General features: G+C 43.6%; 1 protein-coding gene across 33 annotated transcripts in view; it reads left to right on the top strand.

Moving 5' to 3' along the window:
- Window positions 1-3,750: 3,750 nt before the first annotated feature.
- The window catches only part of LOC111747598 (leukocyte-associated immunoglobulin-like receptor 1), an 80,624-nt gene continuing 60,325 nt past the window's right edge, over window positions 3,751-24,049 (top strand). For 25 of the 33 annotated variants that reach the window (XR_010323272.1, XR_010323280.1, XR_010323282.1 and 22 more), the window contains exons 1-2: window positions 17,740-17,824; window positions 19,062-19,112. Coding sequence is in view for 7 of the 33 variants with exons in the window: in XM_023543536.2 (XP_023399304.2) it covers window positions 4,245-4,278; window positions 4,929-4,964; window positions 14,745-15,032; window positions 19,062-19,112; window positions 19,259-19,425 (576 nt within the window). In the remaining 26 variants the exon portion in view is untranslated. Of the gene's footprint in view, window positions 4,279-4,928; window positions 4,965-14,744; window positions 15,033-17,739; window positions 17,825-19,061; window positions 19,113-19,258; window positions 21,347-24,049 lie in introns of those variants that run through there. The other 8 variants (XR_010323286.1, XM_064293368.1, XM_064293362.1 and 5 more) reach the window with 3 other exon arrangements.

The raw sequence follows: 24,049 nt of genomic DNA, 5'->3' as shown, positions 1-24,049 counted from the left end.
GTTAACTGAAAGGCTGGCAGTTTGAACCCACCAGCCACTCTGCAGGAGAAAGATGTGGTAGTCTGCTTCCATAAAAATTACAGCCTTGGAAATCCCATGGGACAGTTCTACTTTGTCCTGTGGGCTCACTATGAGTCAGAATTGACTTGATGGCAAAGGGTTTTTGGATGCATATACATATAAAAAAAATTTTTTTTGGTAGGTATATATAGGGATATATGTGTGCATGTATAGGTGTATCTGTAGGCATATGTACATATATGTATGTGTGTGCTGTATATATGTTCATATGTATAGTAAAGCACATGGGGGCACAGTTACGGATACTTCTTAGATATAACCAAACACCTTATGGGATTGGTTTACTAGGTTTGAAGACTTAAGACCATAGTTTCATGGGACAACTCAATCGACTGGCATTAATAAAGTTCATAAAGTTTATGTTCTACATCCTAGTTTGTGAGTAGCATCTGGGGTCTTAAAAACTTGTGACTGGCCATCTAAGATACAGCTATTGGTCCCCACTCATCTAGCGCAAAAGAGAAAGAAGGAAACAAAAGGTTCAAAGATGAAACTAGTCTATAGGACTAATAGCCTACATGAACCACAGCTTCATCTACCTTGAAACCAGAAGGACTAGATGGTACCTGGCTACCTCTATTAACTGTTCCCATCAGAGACACAATAGATGTACCCTGACAGAATGAGAAAAAAATGTAGAGCAAAACTCAAATTTATGAAAAGTACAGACTTACTGGACTGCTTGAGGCTAAAGGAACCCCCGGGACTATCATGCTAAGTTACCCTTGAAAGGTTGAACTGAAACTACTAGCCGAGGTCACCTTGCAGTAAATAACAGATTGGCTTGTAAAATAAACATTACCACCAATGAAAAAAATCATATATATGAGACCAAACGGTCAACATTTACTCTAAAGCAAAGATAAGAAGGTAAGGGGGGGGGGGGGAGCAGGGAAACTAGATAAACGGAAACGGAACAACCAGAATGAAAATAATGAGAATGTTGACGCATTGAGAAAAATGTAACCAATGTCACTGAACAATCTGTATAGAAATTGTTAAATGGGAACCTAACTTGATGTGCAAACTTTCATTGAAAACACAATAAAATTAAAAAACTGTACATTGTATTATTTTTTAATAAGAGATCTTTATATATTATGAATAAAATCCTTTATCAGATATGTGTTTTTCATGTTCTTTGTCCCACTATTATGTTTGCCTTTTCATTTTCCCATGAGAAAATGTTTTCCTGGTGAAAAGCAAAAGTTTGTAATTTTTAAGAAGTTAAAATTATTCATCTTTCTTTCAGGGATTGTTTTAGTGTCATGCCTGAGAAATCTTTGCCTAATCTAAGGGCAAGTAGATTTTCTGTGATTTCCTCTGTGAACTTTATAGTTTCACTTTTACATTTAAATATGTGATCAATTTTGTGTGCGTGTGTGTGTGTGTTTAATATGGTGTGAGGTAAGGGTCAAAGTATCTTTTTCTCAAAGAATATTCAATTGCACCAATATAATTTGTTGAAAGCACTGTCCAGTCACTTCCGAATTATTTGGCACATTAGAGAAAGTAAATGTAGTACACATATGTGACTCTGTTTTGGGAATCTCTACTATAACCTACTAATCTGTATATCACCTTGAAGACTAAACTGTGCCTGACCCAAGCCATGGTGTTTTCATCACCTCATATGCCTGTGAAAACTGGACGATTAATAAGGAAGACCGAAGAAGAATTGACACATTTGAATTGTGGTGTTGGCAAAGAATATTGAATGTGCCACGGACTGCCAAAAAAACGAACAAAGCTGTCTTGGAAAAATGCAACCAGAATGCTCCTTAGAAGCAAGGATGGCGAGACTATATCTTTGGACATATTGATTGAACCCTGCCATGTCTCAGACACCCCTGACTCGCACAACCATTCCGAAGAGTAGGCTTCATTACAACATGCTTCAATGAGGAAAATGAGTCTCAGAGAAGAAACATTACCTCAGTGTCATACAGACCAGGAGTTAAATGAAAATTACCATTTCTTATATCTTTGGAGTTCCAACCACATTCATTGTCCCCCAAAGTTTGAAGACAGAGCAAGAGGATGAGGTGGAGAGTTTGCCTGAAGAAACAAGGGCACTGAGAAGGCAGAAATAACTCAGAGGTTTGTTTCCAGAAACATGGAGTGAAGATGCTGTGGATAAAGAAAAAAAGGAAGGGGTCTGTCCAGAAGAAAGAAAACCCTAAATGTTTGGGAAGGAGAAGGAATCATGTTTTATTTGTATATTTCCCTGTATTTCTCTTTGTACTCATAACCACAGTGGAACAAGACTTTAATTGTATAGTGAGTTGTTGAAAGTTTGTCTCTGTAGATCTGAGTTCCACAGGGCAGAGTATGAATCTGTCTTCCCTGAAGCATCTTCAGGGACTGGCATGATGACAGGCAAAGGTAACAGCCCAATAACGACATGTTGACAGACATGCTGAAAGAGTGGATGATGTCCATGGGGAGAAGGCCTGAGAAGAGAGGTAATGTTCTTTCGGTCACACTCAGCATGGAAGGAACAAACTCAGGATTGGCCCTGGAGTCTATTGGCTTCTACATCTGAGACTTTGTGAGATAAGTACCGTCATGGACTGAATTGTGTCCCCCCAAAATATCTGTCAACTTGCCTAAGTCATGATTCCCAGTATTGTATGATTGTCTACATTTTGTCATCTGATATGATTTCCCTGTGTCTTGTAAATCCTATCACTATGATGTTAATGAGATGGGTTAGCAGCAGTTATATTGATGAGATCTACAAGATTAGATAGTGTCTTGTGCCAATCTCTTTTGAGATACAAAAGACAGAATCTAACAGAGAAACATGGGGACCTCATACCACCAAGAAAGCAGTGCTGGGAGCAGATTGTGGCCTTTGGACCCGAGGTTCCTGTGCAGAAAAGCTCCTAGACCATGGAAAGATTGATGTCAAGGACCTTCTTCCATGGCCAGCAGAGAGAGAAAGCCTTCCCCTGGGACTGATGCCCTGAATTTGGACTTGTAGCCTAATAGACCGTGAGAGAATAAATTTCTCTTTGTTAAAGCCAACCACTTGTGGTATTTCTGTTGTAGCAGCACTAGATGACTAAGACAAATACAGATTAGGCAAATAGCAAAAAGGGTCAAACGTCATTTCTGCCTGAAATATCTCCAGAGACCCTGATTCTCACACAGCCCCAATCCTGGGGAGCTGAGAACCAGGCTCATGGGGAGAGGCTGTTCCCCTTCTTGTAGGGTCATGATTTGACAACCATGTGATGGGTAGGACCTAGCCTCTTAGTGGCCAAACGCTTGCATCTGTTTGACCTGCTGAGAGCCATGGTCTCATCCTTCTGTGCAAATACAGTGGGGAAAGACACCATGATCACCATGCTTATGGTCCTGCTCAGGCTCGGTGAGATTTAAAGGGGGGAAAGGAGAACTCTAGTCCAGGGGTGGAGCTCTGCCCCACAGCCAACGACTAGTGTAGTTCAAGTCCTCAGGAGGCTCAAGGAGAGAAGAAGTTCTGCTCAGGCTTCACAGGACAAACCTCTCACCAGGATCTCTCTTCCAAGGCTGAGTCCGGGCTAGAGGACCAGAGCTCAGGAAAGCGAGTCCTTCCTAGGTTTCCAGGGTCCTTGTTCAGTGATAATGGTGATCAGCCTGGGAAGGGCCTTTTGGCCGAGAACTGGAGGAACTGAGGTAAGTGAAGAATACCCTTAAGCCAGCCTGAGTCACTTCCAGGGACCTTTCTGAAACTCATAATCGGGGCTGGTTCCCATTTTTAGTATGAGGAAATGTAGACTTAAAGTGGCATAACTTCTTGCCCAAGAAGTGATGGTCATTAGTTTGTGGAGTTGGGACTGACGTTCAAGTCAGTTTGTCTCATAATCTGTGTTTTGCCTGTCCCCATAGACTTAGAGCGAGTTTAATGTATAAGGGGTTTGATCTAGAGATAAGTTCAGCCTCATTCTTAGCATTTTGATATGAAACATTTTTCAGCAGTCAAGTCACCCCACAGCCCCTGACTCCATCTCTTTCAGGGGTAGAGTGGAAAGGATGGGGGAAAAAACCATTTCCCCTTTTTGTGTGATGTAGAAACCTCAAGGCAGGGCCCTACCAGTACATCCTGTTTACTGTACCTGCTGCAGGGCTCTGTCCATCATCGGCTCCAGGACAGGGCAGACTTCAGGGGCTGTGCGATGTCTCCTACACCCACAGCCCTCCTGGGCCTCGGTGAGTCCAGGAATGATTCAAAGAACTAGAGGACGAAAGGGTGGTACAGTTCAGGTGGGGAGTCCCCTTCCTTGTCAGTCCTGACTCCATCTGGTAGATTCTGGGACCTGGGGGAGGAAAGCCATCCGCTCCAGAGGTCTTTGCACTCAACTCAGATCTCACCTCGGGTCTGATCACAGAAGTCTTCTCTCAGAACTGGGAACAGGGGGATGGGGATGAGTCCAGATTCAAGAAGGGCTGGACTAATGTATTTGGAAGAGGGGGCTTGGACATTTGTCTTGAAACTATTTCAGAGGAAGAAGGATTATATAGTCAGATTAATGTTCAAAAAGGATGGTTTGGAAATTATGGGTGGGTTTGGGTGAATCCCTTCTTAGGTCCCTGGGCGGTGCAAAAGTTTGGCGGTTTGAAACCACCCACAGGCACCTTGGAAGACAGGTTAGTTGATCTGTTTCAGAAAGGTTACAGTCTTGAAAACCCTGTGGAGTAGTTCTACTATGCACACTTGGGGTGGCTATGAAACTAAATCGACTCAACAGCAGCTAACAACAATGACAAAACCCTTCTTCCCTCATCAAGCCATCAGGTGGTAGCAGCCCTTTAAGGAAATGGGGTGGTGGGCATTTATCTCACTGGGATTTTTCTTCCAGTGCTCTGCCTGGGACCAGCGATCCAAGCACAACAGGGTGAGTCGTGTCTTTAACCTTCCAGCCCCCTCTCCACTCCAAGGACAGCTGTTGGATGAGAGTGATGCTGATTCTGGGAGAAACTGCGTGAGGACGCTTAAATATGCCTCAAACTGCAAATGACCCCACATGTAGAACCATAGCCCACTTCTCTCTACTGTTCTCCATTTGTCTTCTTAGGAAGAAAAAACAGACGTACAGAACAGTTGCCATCTAGTGGATGCCAACTCATGATGGCGGCCACATGTTTGTCAGAGTAGAACCGTGCTCCATAGGGTTTTCAATGGCTGATTTTTGGAAGCAGATCACCAGGCCTTTCTTCTGAGGTGCCTTTGAGTGGGCTCAAACCACTAACCTGTCAGTTATGGCCAAGTGCTTAATCATTTGTGACAGAGACTTCATCTTCTTAGTAGCTCCACTTAATGCAACAAAGACAGCTCAGATTCAACATGTGCAAAGCTGGCCAGGAGCTCTCTCCATACAAGCCAATACTTCCTTCAACATCCCCTTGGCAGGGAATATTATAGTCCCAAAGGGCAGAATATGAAAATTCATCCTAGATTCTGTCTTCACCCTCCTCCCATATGTTACATATTACAAAAGCATGTTGATTTTACCTCCTACATTTTTCTCAAGTCTTCTTTACACACTCTCTCCCCAACCCCATCCAAGCCACCTCCACATCTTAGCTCTGTGGCTGCTATTGCCCACTCATCAATAGGCCTCCATCATCTACCTATACCTGCTTCTTGCTCACTCTCTTCTCCACGCCAAAGTGACAGCTATTTGCATTTGAAAAAGACTATTATGATCATTTTAGTTTCCACCAAATTATTCAAAAGTTTTTTTTTACCTATGTATATTTTTCATTATTTATTTATTTCTATTTTATTTTTCACTTTTCATTTTTATTTATTTTTTAATTTTATTTCTTTTTTCACTTATTTAAAATTTTTTTAATTTTAAGGCAAAACTTTATTTTTCCTTGAAGTCTTTCCAGGATTTATCTTCAGATAGAATCAGATTCCTTTTTATCTGACCTCTATTTTCTCAGGCACATCTGGCTCCCTTGCTTCTGACTGTCTTATCTCCAGACACCTTGGCTTTCTTTCAGGTTTTCAAACATACCATGTTCCCACTCCACACAGGACTTTCTCACACATTGACTTTACCTCCACCCCCTATCTGCTCAGCTGAGGTAACTCAGCCCTCAGGTCTCAGCTCAGAGACCCTCAGAGATGGAGCAGCACTCCCTCTCATCTGCCCCCTTCAGTGCCTGGACTCACCTCCAAAGACACTTGCCACAGTTTATAGTGTAAATTGGGACAATTATTTGATCAGAGTATGTCTTGCCTCCTAGCATTCCAGCTCTAAGCGGGCAGGGATTATGTCTGAACTCCTAATTGTGGAATTATTGGTAGGTACAAAGAATATATTAAGAGGGAAGGATCTAGTATGTGGTTGAAAGAATGAATGAATGGGTGAATGAATGAATGAGTGAATGAATTAGTGAGAGAGTGAATGAATGGATGAGTAAGTGAGTGAGTGAATAGACGACTCAATGGAAACTCTGCCAGCCCCAATTGTGGGCCCAGGGCTTATTTTGCCTTGTCCCCATCATGTTTTACTATCTTTGGCACAACCTTTCTTTTTCTGAGCTTCAAATTCCTCTCTCCTCTACCTTCCTTAGCCAAGTTGAGACAGGCCAGGGTTTTTCAAGAGACTTAATAAAAAGAAAATGGAAAGCGGGGAGCCAAGATGGCGGACTAGGCAGACGCTACCTCGGATCCCTCTTATAACAAAGACACGGAAAAACAAGTGAATAGATCACATACATAACAATCTACGAACCCTGAACAACAAACACAGATTTAGAGACAGAGAACGAACTAATACGGGGAAGCAGCGATTGTTTTCAGAGCCTGGAGCCAGCGTACCAGTCAGGTACGGCACAAGCACAGAGAGCTGCTCCACCCCCCTGAACTAACCCCGGGAGGGGGCCCAGCCGGTTAGCCTGGGCGGCGTGGGACTCAGCCGGTAGGAAAAGTCCCCAAGAGGCAGTGACTGGTCTTGGAACGGGGAGAGCAGCGTCCCAGCCAGGGAACCGTCCCGCTGGGATTTGGACTGGACGCAGGTACAGCATAAACATGGAGAGCTGCTCCACCCCCCTGAACTAACCCCGGGAGGGGGCCCAGCTGGTTCACGGGAGGCGTGGGACGCAGCCGGTAGGAGAAGTCCCCGGGAGGCAGTGACTGGTATTGGAGCAGGGAGAACAGCGTCCCAGCCGGGACACTCGGTCACGGCACAAGCACCGGGAGCTGCTCCACCCACCTGAACTAACCCCGGGAGGGGGCCCAACCGGTTCTCGGAGGCGGCACGGCAACGCGGTTGGAGGGACGAGAAGTCCCCGGGAGGCAGCGACTGATTTTGGAGTCAAGAATGCACCATCCCAGCAGGGGAGCCTTGACGCTGGGCGTGGGGCTGGAAGCGGAGGATCTGACCGTGACTCCAGCGGGCCAGACCCTCCGGGGGCAATCTCCACACAGCCAGCACACATAGGCGACGCGCCCCACAGGAATCTCAGATATAATAGTCATTCCAAGCAAGACAAGCAACTCTGGCTATATTCTGAGGTGCTACTCTCCTATCTCTCTGTTCCCTCCCCCACCCTTCCCAGGCGGCTTCATTAACATCCAAATAACCTGAGCCAGAGGGAGAACTCTGAGAGGGATCTGACTGCATTTTTTTTTTAGCGGATTTTCTGGAAAAACTAGTTTCCCAGTGATGGCTCGGAGACAACAGTCCATATCAAACCACTTAAAGAAGCAGACCATGACAGCTTCTCCAACCCCCCAAACAAAAGAATCAAAATCTTTCCCAAATGAAGATACAATCCTGGAATTATCAGATACAGAATATAAAAAACTAATTTACAGAATGCTTCAAGACATCACAAATGAAATAAGGCAAACTGCAGAAAAAGCCAAGGAACACACTGATAAAACAGTTGAAGAACTCAAAAAGATTATTCAAGAACATACTGGAAAAATTAATAAGTTGCAAGAATCCATAGAGAGACAGCATGTAGAAATCCAAAAGATTAACAATAAAATTACAGAATTAGACAACGCAATAGGAAGTCAGAGGAGCAGACTCGAGCAATTAGAATGCAGACTGGGACATCTGGAGGACCAGGGAATCAACACCAACATAGCTGAAAAAAAATCAGATAAAAGAATTAAAAAAAATGAAGAAACCCTAAGAATCATGTGGGACTCTATCAAGAAGGATAACTTGCGGGTGATTGGAGTCCCAGAACAGGGAGGGAGGACAGAAAACACAGAGAAAATAGTTGAAGATCTCCTGACAGAAAACTTCCCTGACATCATGAAAAAAGGAAGGATATCTATCCAAGATGCTCATCGAACCCCATTTAAGATTGATCCAAAAAGAAAAACACCAAGACATATTATCATCAAACTCGCCAAAACCAAAGATAAACAGAAAATTTTAAAAGCAACCAGGGAGAAAAGAAAGGTTTCCTTCAAGGGAGAATCAATAAGAATCAGTTCAGACTACTCAGCAGAAACCATGCAGGCAAGAAGGGAATGGGACGACACATACAGAGTACTGAAGGAGAAAAACTGCCAGCCAAGGATCATATATCCAGCTAAACTCTCTCTGAAATATGAAGGTGAAATTAAGATATTTACAGACAAACACAAGTTTAGAGAATTTGCAAAAACCAAACCAAAGCTACGAGAAATACTAAAGGATATTGTTTGGTCAGAGAACCAATAATATCAGATATCAGCACAACACAAGGTCACAAAACAGGACGTCCTAATATCAATTCAAATAGGGAAATCACAAAAACAAACAAATTAAGATTAATTAAAAAAAAATACACATGACAGGGAATCATGGAAGTCAATAGGTAAAAGATCACAATAATCAAAAAGAGGGACTAAATACAGGAGGCATTGAACTGCCATATGGAGAGTGATACAAGACGATATAGAACAATACAAATTAGGTTTTTACTTAGAAAAATCAGGATAAATAATAAGGTAACCACAAAAAGGTATAACAACTCTATAACTCAAGATAAAAGCCAAGAAAAACTAACGACTCAACTAACATAAAGTCAAACACTATGAAAATGAGGATCTCACAATTTACTAAGAAAAACGCCTCAGCACAAAAAAGTATGTGGAAAAATGAAATTGTCAACAACACACATAAAAAGGCATCAAAATGACAGCACTAGAAACTTATATATCTATAATTACCCTGAATGTAAATGGACTAAATGCACCAATAAAGAGACAGAGAGTCACAGACTGGATAAAGAAACACGATCCATCTGTATGCTGCCTACAAGAGACACACCTTAGACTTAGAGACACAAACAAACGAAAACTCAAAGGATGGAAAAAAATATATCAAGCAAACAATAAGCAAAAAAGAAGAGGAGTAGCAATATTAATTTCTGACAAAATAGACTTTAGACTTAAATCCACCACAAAGGATAAAGAAGGACACTACATAATGATAAAAGGGACAATTGATCAGGAAGACATAACCATATTAAATATTTATGCACCCAATGACAGGGCTGCAAGATACATAAATCAAATTTTCACAGAATTGAAAAGTGAGATAGATACCTCCACAATTATAGTAGGAGACTTCAACACACCACTTTCGGAGAAGGACAGGACATCCAGTAAGAAGCTCAATAGAGACATGGAAGATCTACTTACAACAATCAACCAACTTGACCTCATTGGCTTATACAGAACTCTCCACCCAACTGCTGCAAAGTATACTTTTTTTTCTAGCGCACATGGAACATTCTCTAGAGTAGACCACATATTAGGTCATAAAACAAACCTTTGCAGAGTCCAAAACATCGAAATATTACAAAGCATCTTCTCAGACCACGAGGCAATGAAACTAGAAATCAATAACAGAAAAACGAGGGAAAAGAAATCAAATACTTGGAAACTGAACAATACCCTCCTGAAAAAAGACTGGGTTATAGAAGACATCAAGGAGGGAATAAGGAAATTCATAGAATGCAACGAGAATGAAAATACTTCCTATGAAAACCCCTGGGACACAGCAAAAGCAGTGCTCAGAGGCCAATTTATATCGATAAATGCACACATACAAAAAGAAGAAAGAGCCAAAAGCAGAGAATTGTCCCTACAACTTGAACAAATAGAAAGTGAGCAACAAAAGAATCCATCGGGCACCAGAGGAAAGAAATAATAAAAATTAGAGCTGAACTAAATGAATTAGAGAACAGAAAAACAATTGAAAGAATTAACAAAGCCAAAAGCTGGTTCTTTGAAAAAATTAACAAAATTGATAAACCATTGGCTAGACTGACTAAAGAAATACAGGAAAGGAAACAAATAACCCGAATAAGAAACGAGAAGGGCCACATCACAACAGAACCAAATGAAATTAAAAGAATCATTTCAGATTATTATGAAAAATTGTACTCTAACAAATTTGAAAACCTAGAAGAAATGGATGAATTCCTGGAAAAACACTACCTACCTAAACTAACACATTCAGAAGTAGAACAACTAAATAGACCCATAACAAAAAAAGAGATTGAAACGGTAATCAAAAAACTCCCAACAAAAAAAAGCCCTGGCCCGGACGGCTTCACTGCAGAGTTCTACCAAACTTTCAGAGAAGAGTTAACACCACTACTACTGAAGGTATTTCAAAGCATAGAAAATGACAGAATACTACCCAACTCATTCTATGAAGCCACCATCTCCCTGATACCAAAACCAGGTAAAGACATTACAAAAAAAGAAAATTTTAGACCTATATCCCTCATGAACATAGATGCAAAAATCCTCAACAAAATTCTAGCCAAGAGAATCCAACAACACATCAAAAAAATAATTCACCATGATCAAGTGGGATTTATGCCAGGTATGCAAGGCTGGTTTAATATCAGAAAAACCATTAACGTAATCCATCACATAAATAAAACAAAAGACAAAAACCACATGATCTTATCAATTGATGCAGAAAAGGCATTTGACAAAGTCCAACACCCATTTATGATAAAAACTCTTACCAAAATAGGAATTGAAGGAAAATTCCTCAACATAATAAAGGGCATTTATGCAAAGCCAACAGCCAATATCACTCTAAATGGAGAGACCCTGAAAGCATTTCCCTTGAGAACGGGAACCAGACAAGGATGCCCTTTATCACCCCTCTTATTCAACATCGTGCTGGAAGTCCTAGCCAGGGCAATTAGGCTAGACAAAGAAATAAAAGGTATCCGGATTGGCAAGGAGGAAGTAAAGTTATCACTATTTGCAGATGACATGATTATATACACAGAAAACCCTAAGGAATCCTCCAGAAAACTACTGAAACTAATAGAACAGTTTGGCAGAGTCTCAGGTTATAAAATAAACATACAAAAATCACTTGGATTCCTCTACATCAACAAAAAGAACACCGAAGAGGAAATAACCAAATCAATACCATTCACAGTAGCCACCAAGAAGATAAGATACTTAGGAATAAATCTTACCAAGGATGTAAAAGACCTACACAAAGAAAACTACAAAGCTCTACTACAAGAAATTCAAAAGGACATACTTAAGTGGAAAAACATACCTTGCTCATGGATAGGAAGACTTACCATAGTAAAAATGTCTATTCTACCAAAAGCCATCTATACATTTAACGCACTTCCGATCCAAATTCCAATGTCATATTTTAAGGGGATAGAGAAACAAATCACCAATTTCATATGGAAGGGAAAGAAGCCCCGGATAAGCAAAGCACTACTGAAAAAGAAGAAGAAAGTGGGAGGCCTCACTCTACCTGATTTCAGAACCTATTATACAGCCACAGTAGTCAAAACAGCCTGGTACTGGTACAACAACAGGCACATAGACCAATGGAACAGAATTGAGAACCCAGACATAGATCCATCCACGTATGAGCAGCTGATATTTGACAAAGGACCAGTGTCAATTAATTGGGGAAAAGATAGCCTTTTTAACAAATGGTGCTGGCAATACTGGATATCCATTTGCAAAAAAATGAAACAGGACCCATACCTTACACCATGCACAAAAACTAACTCCAAGTGGATCAAAGACCTAAACATAAAGACTAAAACGATAAAGATCATGGAAGAAAAAATTGGGAGAACCCTAGGAGCCCTAATACAAGGCATAAACAGAATACAAAACATTACCAAAAATGATGAAGAGAAACCCGATAACCGGGAGCTCCTAAAAATCAAACACCTATGCTCATCTAAAGACTTCACCAAAAGAGTAAAAAGACCACTTACAGACTGGGAAAGAATTTTCAGCTATGACATCTCTGACCAGCACCTGATCTCTAAAATCTACATGATTCTGTCAAAACTCAACCACAAAAAGACAAACAACCCAATCAAAAAGTGGGCAAAGGATATGAACACACATTTCACTAAAGAAGATATTCAGGCAGCCAACAGATACATGAGAAAATGCTCTCGGTCATTAGCCATTAGGGAAATGCAAATTAAAACTACAATGAGATTCCATCTCACACCAGCAAGGCTGGCATTAATCCAAAAAACACAAAATAATAAATGTTGGAGAGGCTGCGGAGAGATTGGAACTCTTATACACTGCTGATGGGAATGTAAAATGGTACAACCACTTTGGAAATCTATCTGGTGTTATCTTGAACAGTTAGAAATAGAACTACCATACAACCCAGAAATCCCACTCCTCGGAATATACCCTAGAGATACAAGAGCCTTCACAGAAACAGATATATGCACACCCATGTTTATTGCAGCTCTGTTTACAATAGCAAAAAGTTGGAAGCAACCAAGGTGTCCATCAACGGATGAATGGGTAAATAAATTGTGGTATATTCACACAATGGAATACTACTCATCGATAAAGAACAGTGACGAATCTCTGAAACATTTCATAACATGGAGGAACCTGGAAGGCATTATGCTGAGCAAAATTAGTCAGAGGCAAAAGGACAAATATTGTATAAGACCACTATTATAAGATCTTGAGAAATAGTAAACCTGAGAAGAACACATACTTTTGTGGTTACGAGGGGGGGAGGGAGGGAGGGTGGGAGAGGGTTTTTTACTGATTAATCAGTAGATAAGAACTGCTTTAGGTGAAGGGAAAGACAACACTCAATACGTGGAAGGTCAGCTCAATTGGACTGGACCAAAAGCAAAGAAGTTTCCGGGATAAAATGAATGCTTCAAAGGTCAGCGGAGCAAGGGCGGGGGTCTGGGGAACATGGTTTGCGGGGACTTCTAAGTCAATTGGCAAAATAATTCTATTATGAAATCATTCTGCATCCCACTTTGAAATGTGGTGTCTGGGGTCTTAAATGCTAACAAGCGGCCATCTAAGATGCATCAATTGGTCTCAACCCACCTGGAGCAAAGGAGAATGAAGAACACCAAGGCCACACGACAACTAAGAGCCCAAAAGACAGAAACGGCCACATGAACTAGAGACCTACATCATCCTGAGACCAGAGGAACCAGTTGGTGCCCGGCCACAATAGATGACTGCCCTGACAGGGAACACAGCAGAGGACCCCTGAGGGAGCAGGAGATCAGTGGGATGCAGACCCCAAATTCTCATAAAAAGACCAAACTTAATGGTCTGACTGAGACTAGAGGAATCCCGGCGGCCATGGTCCCCAGACCTTCTGTTGGCACAGGACAGGAACCATCCCCGAAGACAACTCATCAGACCTGAAAGGGACTGGACAGTGGGTGGGAGAGAGATGCCGATGAAGAGTGAGCTAATTATATCAGGTGGACAGTTGAGATTGTGTTGGCAACTCTTGTCTGGAGGGGGGATGGGAGGATAGAGAGAGAGGGAAGCCGGCAAAATTGTCAAGGAAGGAGAGACTGAAAGGGCTGACTCAAGAGGGGGAGAGCAAGTGGGAGTACGGAATAAGATGTATGTAAACTTATATGTGACAGACTGATTGGATTTGTAAACGTTCACTTGAAGCTTAATAAAAGTTAATTAAAAAAAAGAAAACGGAAATTAGGCTCAGATGGATGTAGAAAATACATGGGAAAACCCAGATGTGATTGCTAAATGGAGGACTTGCGTTAGAGACAGTGAGCCATCTTTTGCTGGGCATCCATTGGGAATCACACCTGTGCTGGGTGTGTTACCTACACCTCTTCTTGGGTTCCTATAAGAGCTTTGCAGACCCCTTTCCCCTGTGCCTCACACAATCCCAACAGGGGCTGACAGCAGTCCCAGGCTCATTCCTGCCAACCTCAGACTACTCCTTCTCTTGCTAGAAGTTCCCGTGAATATCCTGGTCATCCCCATCCTTTGCCTTCCCCTCCACCTTCTCTGTCCCCTGGAAAGTGGCCAAGGGCAGGGACAGAGCTGGGCTGTGCAGAGATTCACCTGGGATCTGGATGTGGTTTAGTGACATGCATACTTCCTGTGCAGCACTGAGCAAGGCCCAAGGTGTGGTGAAGTCTTGGTCTCCTTATTGTCAAGTGGAGAAAATAGTTCTGTTGTGATAAAAATTAAAATGGATGTGGAATGGTGTGAGGGGTCTTTTTGGGATGATGGCAATGTTCTACGCTTGGACTGTGGTGATGGTTGCACAACTCTATAAATTGACCAATTGCACTGTACAACAAAAAATGGGGGAATTTTGTGGAATGGTGATTTCCTCACAAGCGGACCCTCAGGTATTACTCTGATTCCCTCCTAGGGAACCTGCCCAGACCCTCTATCTCAGCCAAGCCAGACTCTGTGATCCCCTGGGGGATGTCTGTGACCTTCGTGTGCCAGGGCCCTCTTGGGGTTGAAGTATTTCTACTGGAGAAGGATGGAAAGCCAGACTCATTCCCGGATGTGATGAACTCTTTGGTGACTGAGACAGAGGCCAGATTCCCCATCGGCTCAGTGAAGAAAGACACCGCAGGGCGTTATAACTGCATCTATTTTATAGGGAATGCCAGTTCTGAGCGCAGTGAGTTCCTGGAGCTGGTGGTGACAGGTGAGGCACCATCCAGGGCTGATTCTCATATTCTGTCTTGTTTGTTCCCAGGTCCTGGGTCCTGTTCCCAGCTCCACCATCTCTCAACAGACCCCTTGCCCTCTTCCGGACTCTTCTCTCATACCCTCTGGCTCCCTCTCTCCCTCAGCACACCTGTTCCTTCTGCCTTCAGACACTGCTGAGGGTCCTGGAGACCTGGGTCTCATGTGGACACAATGCAAAACCTGGAAACTCTGTTTCAGTGTCGGGAGGTGGACGGTGTTGGGCACTGCTGGGTGGGTAGGCAAATGGGTTTCCAGCTACCTCTGCTTTTTCTGTCCAGAGACTTGTTGCAGGACAGACTCCCTTCAAGGGAATGTGCATCTTTTTGCTCAGGATGGCACGTTAAATGCTCCCTTAAACTGAGCCAAAATCATTGTGACCCCAGGCACTATGTTGCCCTGTGGTGTGGTCCATCCCTCGCATTGGACAGATCCACACCGTCCAGGATGGCCAGTAGACTAGGAATGGAAAGTCCTTTGGGGGAACTATGGGGTGAGACAGGCACTGCCTTGTATGTGCTCAGACCCCAGTGGGGTCCTGGAGTCAAGGTCCAGTGAGGAGGCTTAAACCCAATGCATGTGGTCCCAGGGCCTCCAATAGGTGCTCCATGCTGATTCTGTGAGGTTAAGAATGTTGGAGCAAAGCATCTGCTCTTCTCCTACCTTCCCTACCTGTGTCTTCTGCCCCCGGTCCCACCTGCCTGAGGTCAGATCTTTGAGTCTCACAGGTAGTGATAGGACCAGGGTCAGAGGACCACAACCCTGGACATGGGACTGGGGGTAGGCAAAGGACAAGACAGCTCATGATGGAGGTGCAGAGGAGGTGACCATCCCTCAGCCAAATGACACAGGGGGATGTCTTTCTCAGGTCTCTTCCCCCCACCCCCCACCCCCCACCCCCACCAATATGCTCAGGAGTCTCTGGCTGTTGCCTGTGATTGAGAGATGGTCAGATGTGGTGTCAAAATGGATACTCAGGAGAGAAAAGGGCCAGGCAGAGGACAGACCATTATCAATCCCATATAAGATCTTGATCCTTGTCCTGGTCCATTCACAGGAGCCTCTGGAGATTTCAGATCCCCATCCAATGAGTCCCACTCCTCAGCTGCTAAGCAGCAGAGACCTTAGCCTGGAGGTGGGTTACTAGGGGGTCCCTGTGCTGTAAATTGGTCTCTGGGGCCCAGCCTCTGCCATAGGCTTAGAACTAGGGAATAGTAGAACCAGAGTAAGGAAGCAACATCTCCTGGGCAAGGGATGTCCCTAAATATCACGAAGACTGTGATAACAACAGTAACAATGATTGAAAACTAACTCTGTGCCAGGCACCGTTTAAAGCGCATAATTCTTGGAGCAACGTCCTGAGGGAACTATTACTCTGGTTCTCCCTATTCCCACCACCCCCTCTTCTATTTTTTAAATTTTAATATGAAGAAACAAAGTTAAGTTTCTTGCCCACAGTCACAGGTCTGTTAACTGGCAGAGGCTGACTTCAGCCCTGGCAGCCAGATCACAAACAAATAAAGAATGCAAACCTGTCACCTTCGAGTCGATTCCAACCCTATAGGACAGAGAAGAACTGTCCCCTAGGGTTTCCAAGCAGCGGTTGGCAGATCCTAGATGTCAGGATTTAATTCTCCCTACTCTGTAGCTAATGGGGTGACTAAAAACTACTCTTCCAAACTCAGACACATTCAGTGTGAAGGGGAATATTCTTAATAATAAATATTCTTAGTAATTATGCCTGACAACAACATAAAGTCACCTTGGGAGGAAGGTGCCCTAAGAGGCAGAACGTGTCTGTGAAAGGTGTAGAGGATGAGAAGTCCTGGGGCTGCATGCAAACCCCATTTTTCTGCCTCTCCGTCCACCTCTAGCCTCTCACCTACATGGACAAGTTCTGTGACTATTGAATAACGGAGTCCTCTGAATCCAGAGAAGTCATATTTCCCCAGGTCTGGGCTGAACTCCTCAGCTTATCCTTGTTGTCTTCATATCTTCACAGAAGTGGTTTTTCACAAAGGAACTGAAGGGATACATGGAGATTTAAGGGGGCTCAGGTCTTAGGGGCACTGGGGTCACTGAGGTATGTTGGATGGTCAGAGTGGGAGGAAATGCCTGAAGGAAAAGAGGCCCAGGTGAGGTGTGTTGAGAAGACCGGACTCAATCCCTGACCTTTCCCCATGGTCCTGATTTCTAGGGACCCAGCTGTGGTGGGGAGAGAAGAACTGACCCAATCCCTAACCCTCTCCACATCCTGATTTCAATGGGCTGCTAAGAGTCATCCCTAGGCCCACAATATAAATGACTTAACATCATCATTTAGAATGATTATATGTTTTTTGTGTGCTTTCTCTCATAGTAAGTTCTCCTAATTATATAAAAAAAAATTAATGAGAGAATAAATCAATAATGAAATCCAAGGTAAAGACTAAAATGCAGGCCCAAGATGGGGAAAGAACTGTGGAAATTGGAGTGAAGGGGATGCAACTCAGACTTTCACTCCTTTGTGGTCCTGGTATTCAAGAGCACTGATGACTCAACTCCTCATCCATGGTTCCTGGGTCCTCATCTCCATAAAGTTCTGAATGGCTGACTTTTGGAAATAGATCACCAGGCTTTTCTTCTGAGGGGGCTCTGGCTGCTAACCAAAACTGATTCCTGAACTTCAGGTTGACAGAGACTGGAGACTCAGCCCAGCCCCAAGGCTCCTGTGGGCCTCCAAATAGCTGTGTTACCAGAGGAGACCAAGAGGTGGGCGGACTAGGATAAGAGATATAAAGGTGTGCGTGCGTGCGTGCGTGTGTGTGTGTGTGTGTGTGCACAGAAAAGGAGAAAACCAGGTAGACAGATACCAAGAGGCAAAGAGGATGAAATGAAGTCCACAGTAAGGAGGAAGGTTGAATTCTAAGTTTATGTCCAAGAGAGGAATGGGAGTGGTTCTCATTACCATCACAGCCTCCTTCTCTATCAGGGTTTTTGGAACCCTTTCCCCACCAAGCCTGAGACCGTGGCAATGTCAGGAGGGAGTATGACTTTGTGGGGTCCCTCAGAACTGTGGTAACAGGTCCCCCCTTTGGGAGGATTGGCTCACCCTCATGGCACTTGGTGACTGAGACCACACTGGGTCACTCAAGGGTGACTTCCCTGTGAGTCTTTTGGGGTCTTGGTGGACCTACAGATGCCACAATTCAGTCCGCCAAACTTCCATGTACAGTTGCTCACTGGGACCCAATGGAATGGAAGTCCCAGCAAGGACCTCATAGCATCGCCATAAGGAACCATGGTCCTTCTTACTGAACACTCAGGACAATGTTCCCAAGAGACACTACTGGGAGGTAGTAGTGGACATGTAGAGATGGTTGGACAGAATTTTTGGAAATAGGAGTGTCCCAACATCAGCCTCTTCCAGCTCAGATGCTGGTATTTCAATGGAGAGACTGGGGAAATTAAAAAACTGAACCAGGAGTCAGAGGGGCTGTGATGAGTTGGAGTAGAACAGAGGCAGCCCTACCCTTCTGTCAGAGCCAGGTCAGCCAGTTCAGGGCTGGGAGCACACGATGGGCCATTAACAAGTCAGAGATCAGGGTCTCTGCCCCCTGCCGTGAAGGTGGAGCAGGAGTTCTGGCTTCTTGCAGTTGGTGGGGCAGACACTCGTAGCACACTGGTATCTCCTTGCATCCTGAGATACAGGAAGGTGGGTGACTTGCCCTAGATGAGGAAGCTAAGTTTGATTAAGGAGAGACCTGAATTTTCCATCTTTTCCCTGCCTCCTCTGTGGTCTTATTGACTGGTTGTGAGAACTGGGGGGTTGGGTTCCAGGTGCACTCAGAGAAGGAGGTGGGAGAAGGGATCTAGGGGAGTCAGGGGTAAGGGAATTTGTGCTAAAGAGAAGATCAAGGTCATGGGGAGGACTCAGGAAGCTGAAGTTAGCCTGAGAACAGGAGGGAAAGGCTGCCCCAGCTTTTTACCACCTCTTTCTGATTCCTAGGAGACCCTAGTGACATCAGCCCCTCTCCCACAGAAGCAGGCTTCCAGACAGGTAAGCCACTTGGAATTCTGCCCAGGGGGAAGTGCTGGGTGGAGACATGGTCTGGCAAGGAAAGTGGGGAAGGAGCTCCTATTTCAGGAGTCTGGGTTGGGATGGATCTTGTCCACTTGTCCATTACTTCACTGTCTTGCTTCCAGCCCCAACCTTCCAGAATTACACGGTGGGGAATTGTGTCCGCCTGGTCCTGGCGGGTGTGGTCTTGTTGATGCTGGTGGTGATTCTGGCAGAAGCTTGGCACAGTCAGTACAGATCCCGATGTGGCCCCATGGGATGGAGACAAGATGGTGCCAGTCAGAAGGCTTAGACTCCTGGTCCAGGATGGAAACACGATGGCATCCATGAGAAAGATTAGACTCCAGGGGCAGCAGGGCATCCCCAAGGATTCTGAGGCTCATAGCTGGAACCTAAAGGACAGCAGAGCCCCCCATGGGCTGTGTGCTGGGGATGTGCCCAGCGAAGAGACTGCCCCTGGAGCAGCAGGGGGAGGAAGGGAGAAGAAAGGCCCTGACAGGACTTTCTGGAGAGCCATCTGGGAGCAGCACTGATGTGCTCCATTGCTTCCTTTGTCAGCGTCTCGATGGGTTTGCTTCCATGTCTGATTCTGATAATCACAGCACCTCATGCCATACCTTCCTGATTTTCTCTTCCCCCCTGAGTTTTAAATCATGGATACCATTTCCCTCCAGCCTCTGTCTTCCTTTCCTATTTTCTCCCTGCACTCAGTTTCAGAGTCTCCCTCAGCTTGGAGCTGACATATCTGCAGTCTCCATTCTCTCCATTTTATGATATCAACATTTAGGGGTGATCCTTTGCACATCTGAGTTGATGACTCCCAGGTTGGAATCTTCCTATAACCTCCCACCTCCTGGAGTCCAGCTCCATGCTAAGCATTGGGAACTTGGCACTCATGGCTCTGGTTTTCACAACTACTGACCACCTGTCACCTTTGTTACCCAGGGAAGCTTTGACTATGCCTTCCCTTGCCCTTGGCATGTCTCATTCTCTTCTCTTCCTAGAATGGCCTCTGTCCTTCTCTAATCTGAAACTCTTCATCATCTTAAATGTCTTGATCAAATATTCAGGAAAGCATTTCTTGACAGCTCTTGGATCTCCTTGCCTTGTATTAGAAGTAAATGCTGCTGTTTTTAAAATAAATTATTAAAATAATCATCCACTGAATGCTTCAAAGGTCAGTGGAGCAAGGGCGGGGGTTTGGGGACTATGGCTTAAGGGGACTTTTAAGTCAATTGACAAAATAATTCTATTATGAAAACATTCTGCACCCCAGTTTGAAATGTGGCGTTTGGGGTCTTAAATGCTAACAAGCGGCCATCTAAGATGCATCAATTGGTCTCAACCCACCTGGAGCAAAGGAGAATGAAGAACACCAAGGTCACACGATAACTATGAGCCCGAGAGACAGAAAGAGCCACATGAACCAGAGACTTACATCATCCTGAGGCCAGAAGAACTAGATGGTGCCCGGCCACAACCGATGGCTGCCCTGCCAGGGAGCACAACAGAGAACCCCTGAGGGAGCAGGAGAACAGTGGGATGCAGACCCCCAAATCTCGTAAAAAGACCAGACTTAATGGTCTGACTGAGACTAGAGGAATCCCGGCGGTCATGGTCCCCAAACCTTCTGTTGGCGCAGGACAAGAACTATTCCCGAAGACAACTCATCAGACATGGAAGGGACTGGTCAATGGGTTGGAGAGAGATGCTGACGAAGAGTGAGCTACTTGTATTAGGTGGACACATGAGACTGTGTTGGCATCTCCTGTCTGGAGGGGAGATGGGAGGGTAGAGAGGGTTAGAAACTGGCAAAATCGTCACAAAAGGAGAGACTGGAAAGAGGGAGCGGGCTGACTCATTAGGGGGAGAGTAAGTAGGAGTATGGAGTAAGGTGTATATAAGCTTATATGTGACAGACTGACTTGATTTGTAAACTTTCACTTAAAGCACAATAAAAATTATTAAAAAAAAAAATAATCATCCAACTTCAACCCAAGTGTTGGATCAAAGCCTCACTTTTTGCATACAAACATACTTTGTTTTGACTGCATAAAATTTAGAAACATTTTAACAGCAAAGAATATTACAAATAACATAACAAATATTAAAAAGAAAAAGAGACAAAGTAAGAAACAAATATTTGCACATATCTACTTCCCAAGATTAATCTGTAAGTTTATGGATAAACTTATTAAAATAGTAATGAAATTCAGCTAGGGTGTGGTTTTTGTTGATTTGATTTTTTTTTCCTTTTAATCCAATCGACATTGAGCATATAAAAATGATCTTTAATGTTCCAAAACGACTCTACCAGATCAAGTGAAATTTCAAATATAGTTTAATAACAGAGGACGGATTAATCAAATTAAAATTCAGTATTTATGCAATCTGATTCTAAAGGGAACAATGAAATGGAAAAATATATTCTTGAGAATTCTATCAAAAGATCTATATTCTGGTGAGACTATCTTAGGAATTGTCCTTACATAAAACTTCAGTATGACCAAATGCATCATCAGTTAAGTAGCCAAAATTAAATTAAAAAGACAACAATCAGAATTAATTTAAAGAGGGAATACAGATCAGATCTCCTGCTGTGATTGTGGTTTTTCGGGGGCTGGCTGCCTTAACCTGACTCAAGCCTGCACACTACTCTTGATCCCTGCACCCTCACAGCTCATCCTTCTGCCTCCCCTGGGCACCTGATGATGTGAGGGATCCTGACACTTTTGAGCTGTGACTGTGGGCTGCATGTGAAATTGCTGGCGCAAAGGGACCACTTGGAAAATCCTGAATTTCAAACTTTAATTTTGCCAATTTTTGTCTGTTGTGACCATTTTCTTTTTTTTATATCATTGAGCTTTCTCTTCATTGACAGAACTACCAACCAACTTTTCTTCTTGTTTTTATTGTTTTAGGTGAAAGTTTACACAGCAAATTAGTTTCTCATTCAAAAATGTATACAGTTTGTGTGTGTGTGTGTGTGTGTTGTATTGGTTGCAATACCTTTGTCATTCTTTTTTGGTTTTTTGGTACTTTTTTAGGTGAAGGTTTACAGAGCAAATTAGTTTCTCATTAAACAATTAATGCACATATTGTTTGAGACATTGGTTTCCAACCCCACGACATATTAACACTCTCACCTTCTTGATCTTGGATTCCCCATTTCCATTTGTACAACTTTCCTGCCCCCTCCTGCCTTCTCATCCTTGCCCCTGGGCTGGTGTGCCCATTGAGTCTCCTATACATGGTTGAGCTACACGTATTACTGTTTGTTTTATGGGCCTGTCTAATCCTTACTATGTATGGAAATAGAAATTGTTGGGCAACTTAACTGTGATGAAATCATCAAAGATTTGGTAACAGCAGAGAATAGAAGGAAAAGTTTTTAATTACAAGACGTCAGAGATGAAAGGTCTACCTAAAAATAAAATGTAGTAGTATGCTGTAATATTTGGTTTTTGATCATTAAGTTTTCTTTTATGACATCTTTTCACTTGTTCATTCATAATTATAGCATTTATTATGAAACAAGCAGCAAAATTGAAGTATGAGCTGTGTAAAGCAAAACCGGTGAAAATCTATTTTTCATTGTGGGGAATCAAGAGAATTTTACACTGATTGTTGAAACAACTAAGTTCACTGACTCATTTTCTTTGTTGTAGACTATGTGGAACATTCTTTTTGTATAAAATGTGGTATATAGTAGAAATCTTAGTATCCCACTGCAGTGCAACGGATGGCTTTTGTGTGGCTTCTCTCGCCATGGGCTTGTAACTCCCACCTAGATGACTGGGCAGGGATGTGCAGTGTAACTGTGGCCCACCAAAGGAATTAGTCAGTTTTGCTATCCCACTGGGCTTGAGGTGAGCAGTCCCAGAGGTGAGAGAGAGAGAGAGGATACCACCAAGGAAGAAGAGCCAGGAGTAAGCAGAGGGTGTCCTTTGGACCTGGAATTCCTGCACTGAGACCTTACTAGACCCAAGAGACAGAGAGAGCTGTATCATGGTAAGAAGTAGCGGCAGAGAAATTGCAGCAGCAGAGGCAGCAGAAACAGGAGACTGACAGGAGAGACTGTCAGGCTTCCCAGCCCATAGAGAGAGAAAGCTGAGTGGGATGCCTTTGGAAAATTTGCCTGAGGAGGGAAGAGGCTGAGGGACCAGAGAGAGGCATGTCTGGGAGCACGGCTGGGAAGAGGCTATCCTGATGAAAGAACTGTATCCTGAGTGTTCCTGAACCTGAATTATAACCTGTTACTTCCCTAATAAACCCGCTGATTGTGAGTATTGCCTGTGAGTTCTGTGTGGCCACTGCAATGAATTATCAAACCCAGCAGAGAAGCAGACTGCTGTGGGAGGGACAGTTGGTGTCAGAATTGGTAAAGATGACAGGGAGTGGAGGGAAGTCCGACCTCTGCCTCATCGGAATCAGCTTTGGGCTGTCGATCTTGATTTTCCTTCCCCCTGGTGAAGTTAGAGGATAGCAGACGCCGCACCCTTTTTATACCCACAACAGCTAAAACTTTATAATCCAGCATCTCATTCTGCTAAAATGGCATATACCACTTTTTGGTTCATAGCTAGTATTATGATGTTGTTGTTGTTGTTGTTGTTGTTGTTAGGTCAGTCATAAAGTCAGTTCCAACTCTTAGTGGCCCTATGTACAACAGAGCTAAACACTTCCTAACTAAAATGAAATCCTTGACAACTTGACTATTTTCTCTGTTTATCATGATGTTGCTTATTGGTCCGGTTGTGAGAATTTTTGATTTCTTTATGCTGAGGTATAATCCATACGGAAGGCTATAGTCTTTGAGCTGCATCAGTAAGTGCTTCGAGTCCTCTTCACTTTCAGCAAGCAAGGCCGTATCATCTTCCTCCAATCCTGATGCCCCGTTCTTTTCCATATAGTCC

Source organism: Loxodonta africana, chromosome 11, assembly GCF_030014295.1.
Source record: "Loxodonta africana isolate mLoxAfr1 chromosome 11, mLoxAfr1.hap2, whole genome shotgun sequence".
Taxonomy (NCBI): domain Eukaryota; kingdom Metazoa; phylum Chordata; class Mammalia; order Proboscidea; family Elephantidae; genus Loxodonta; species Loxodonta africana.
This window is presented reverse-complemented; position numbering and strand designations above follow the sequence as displayed.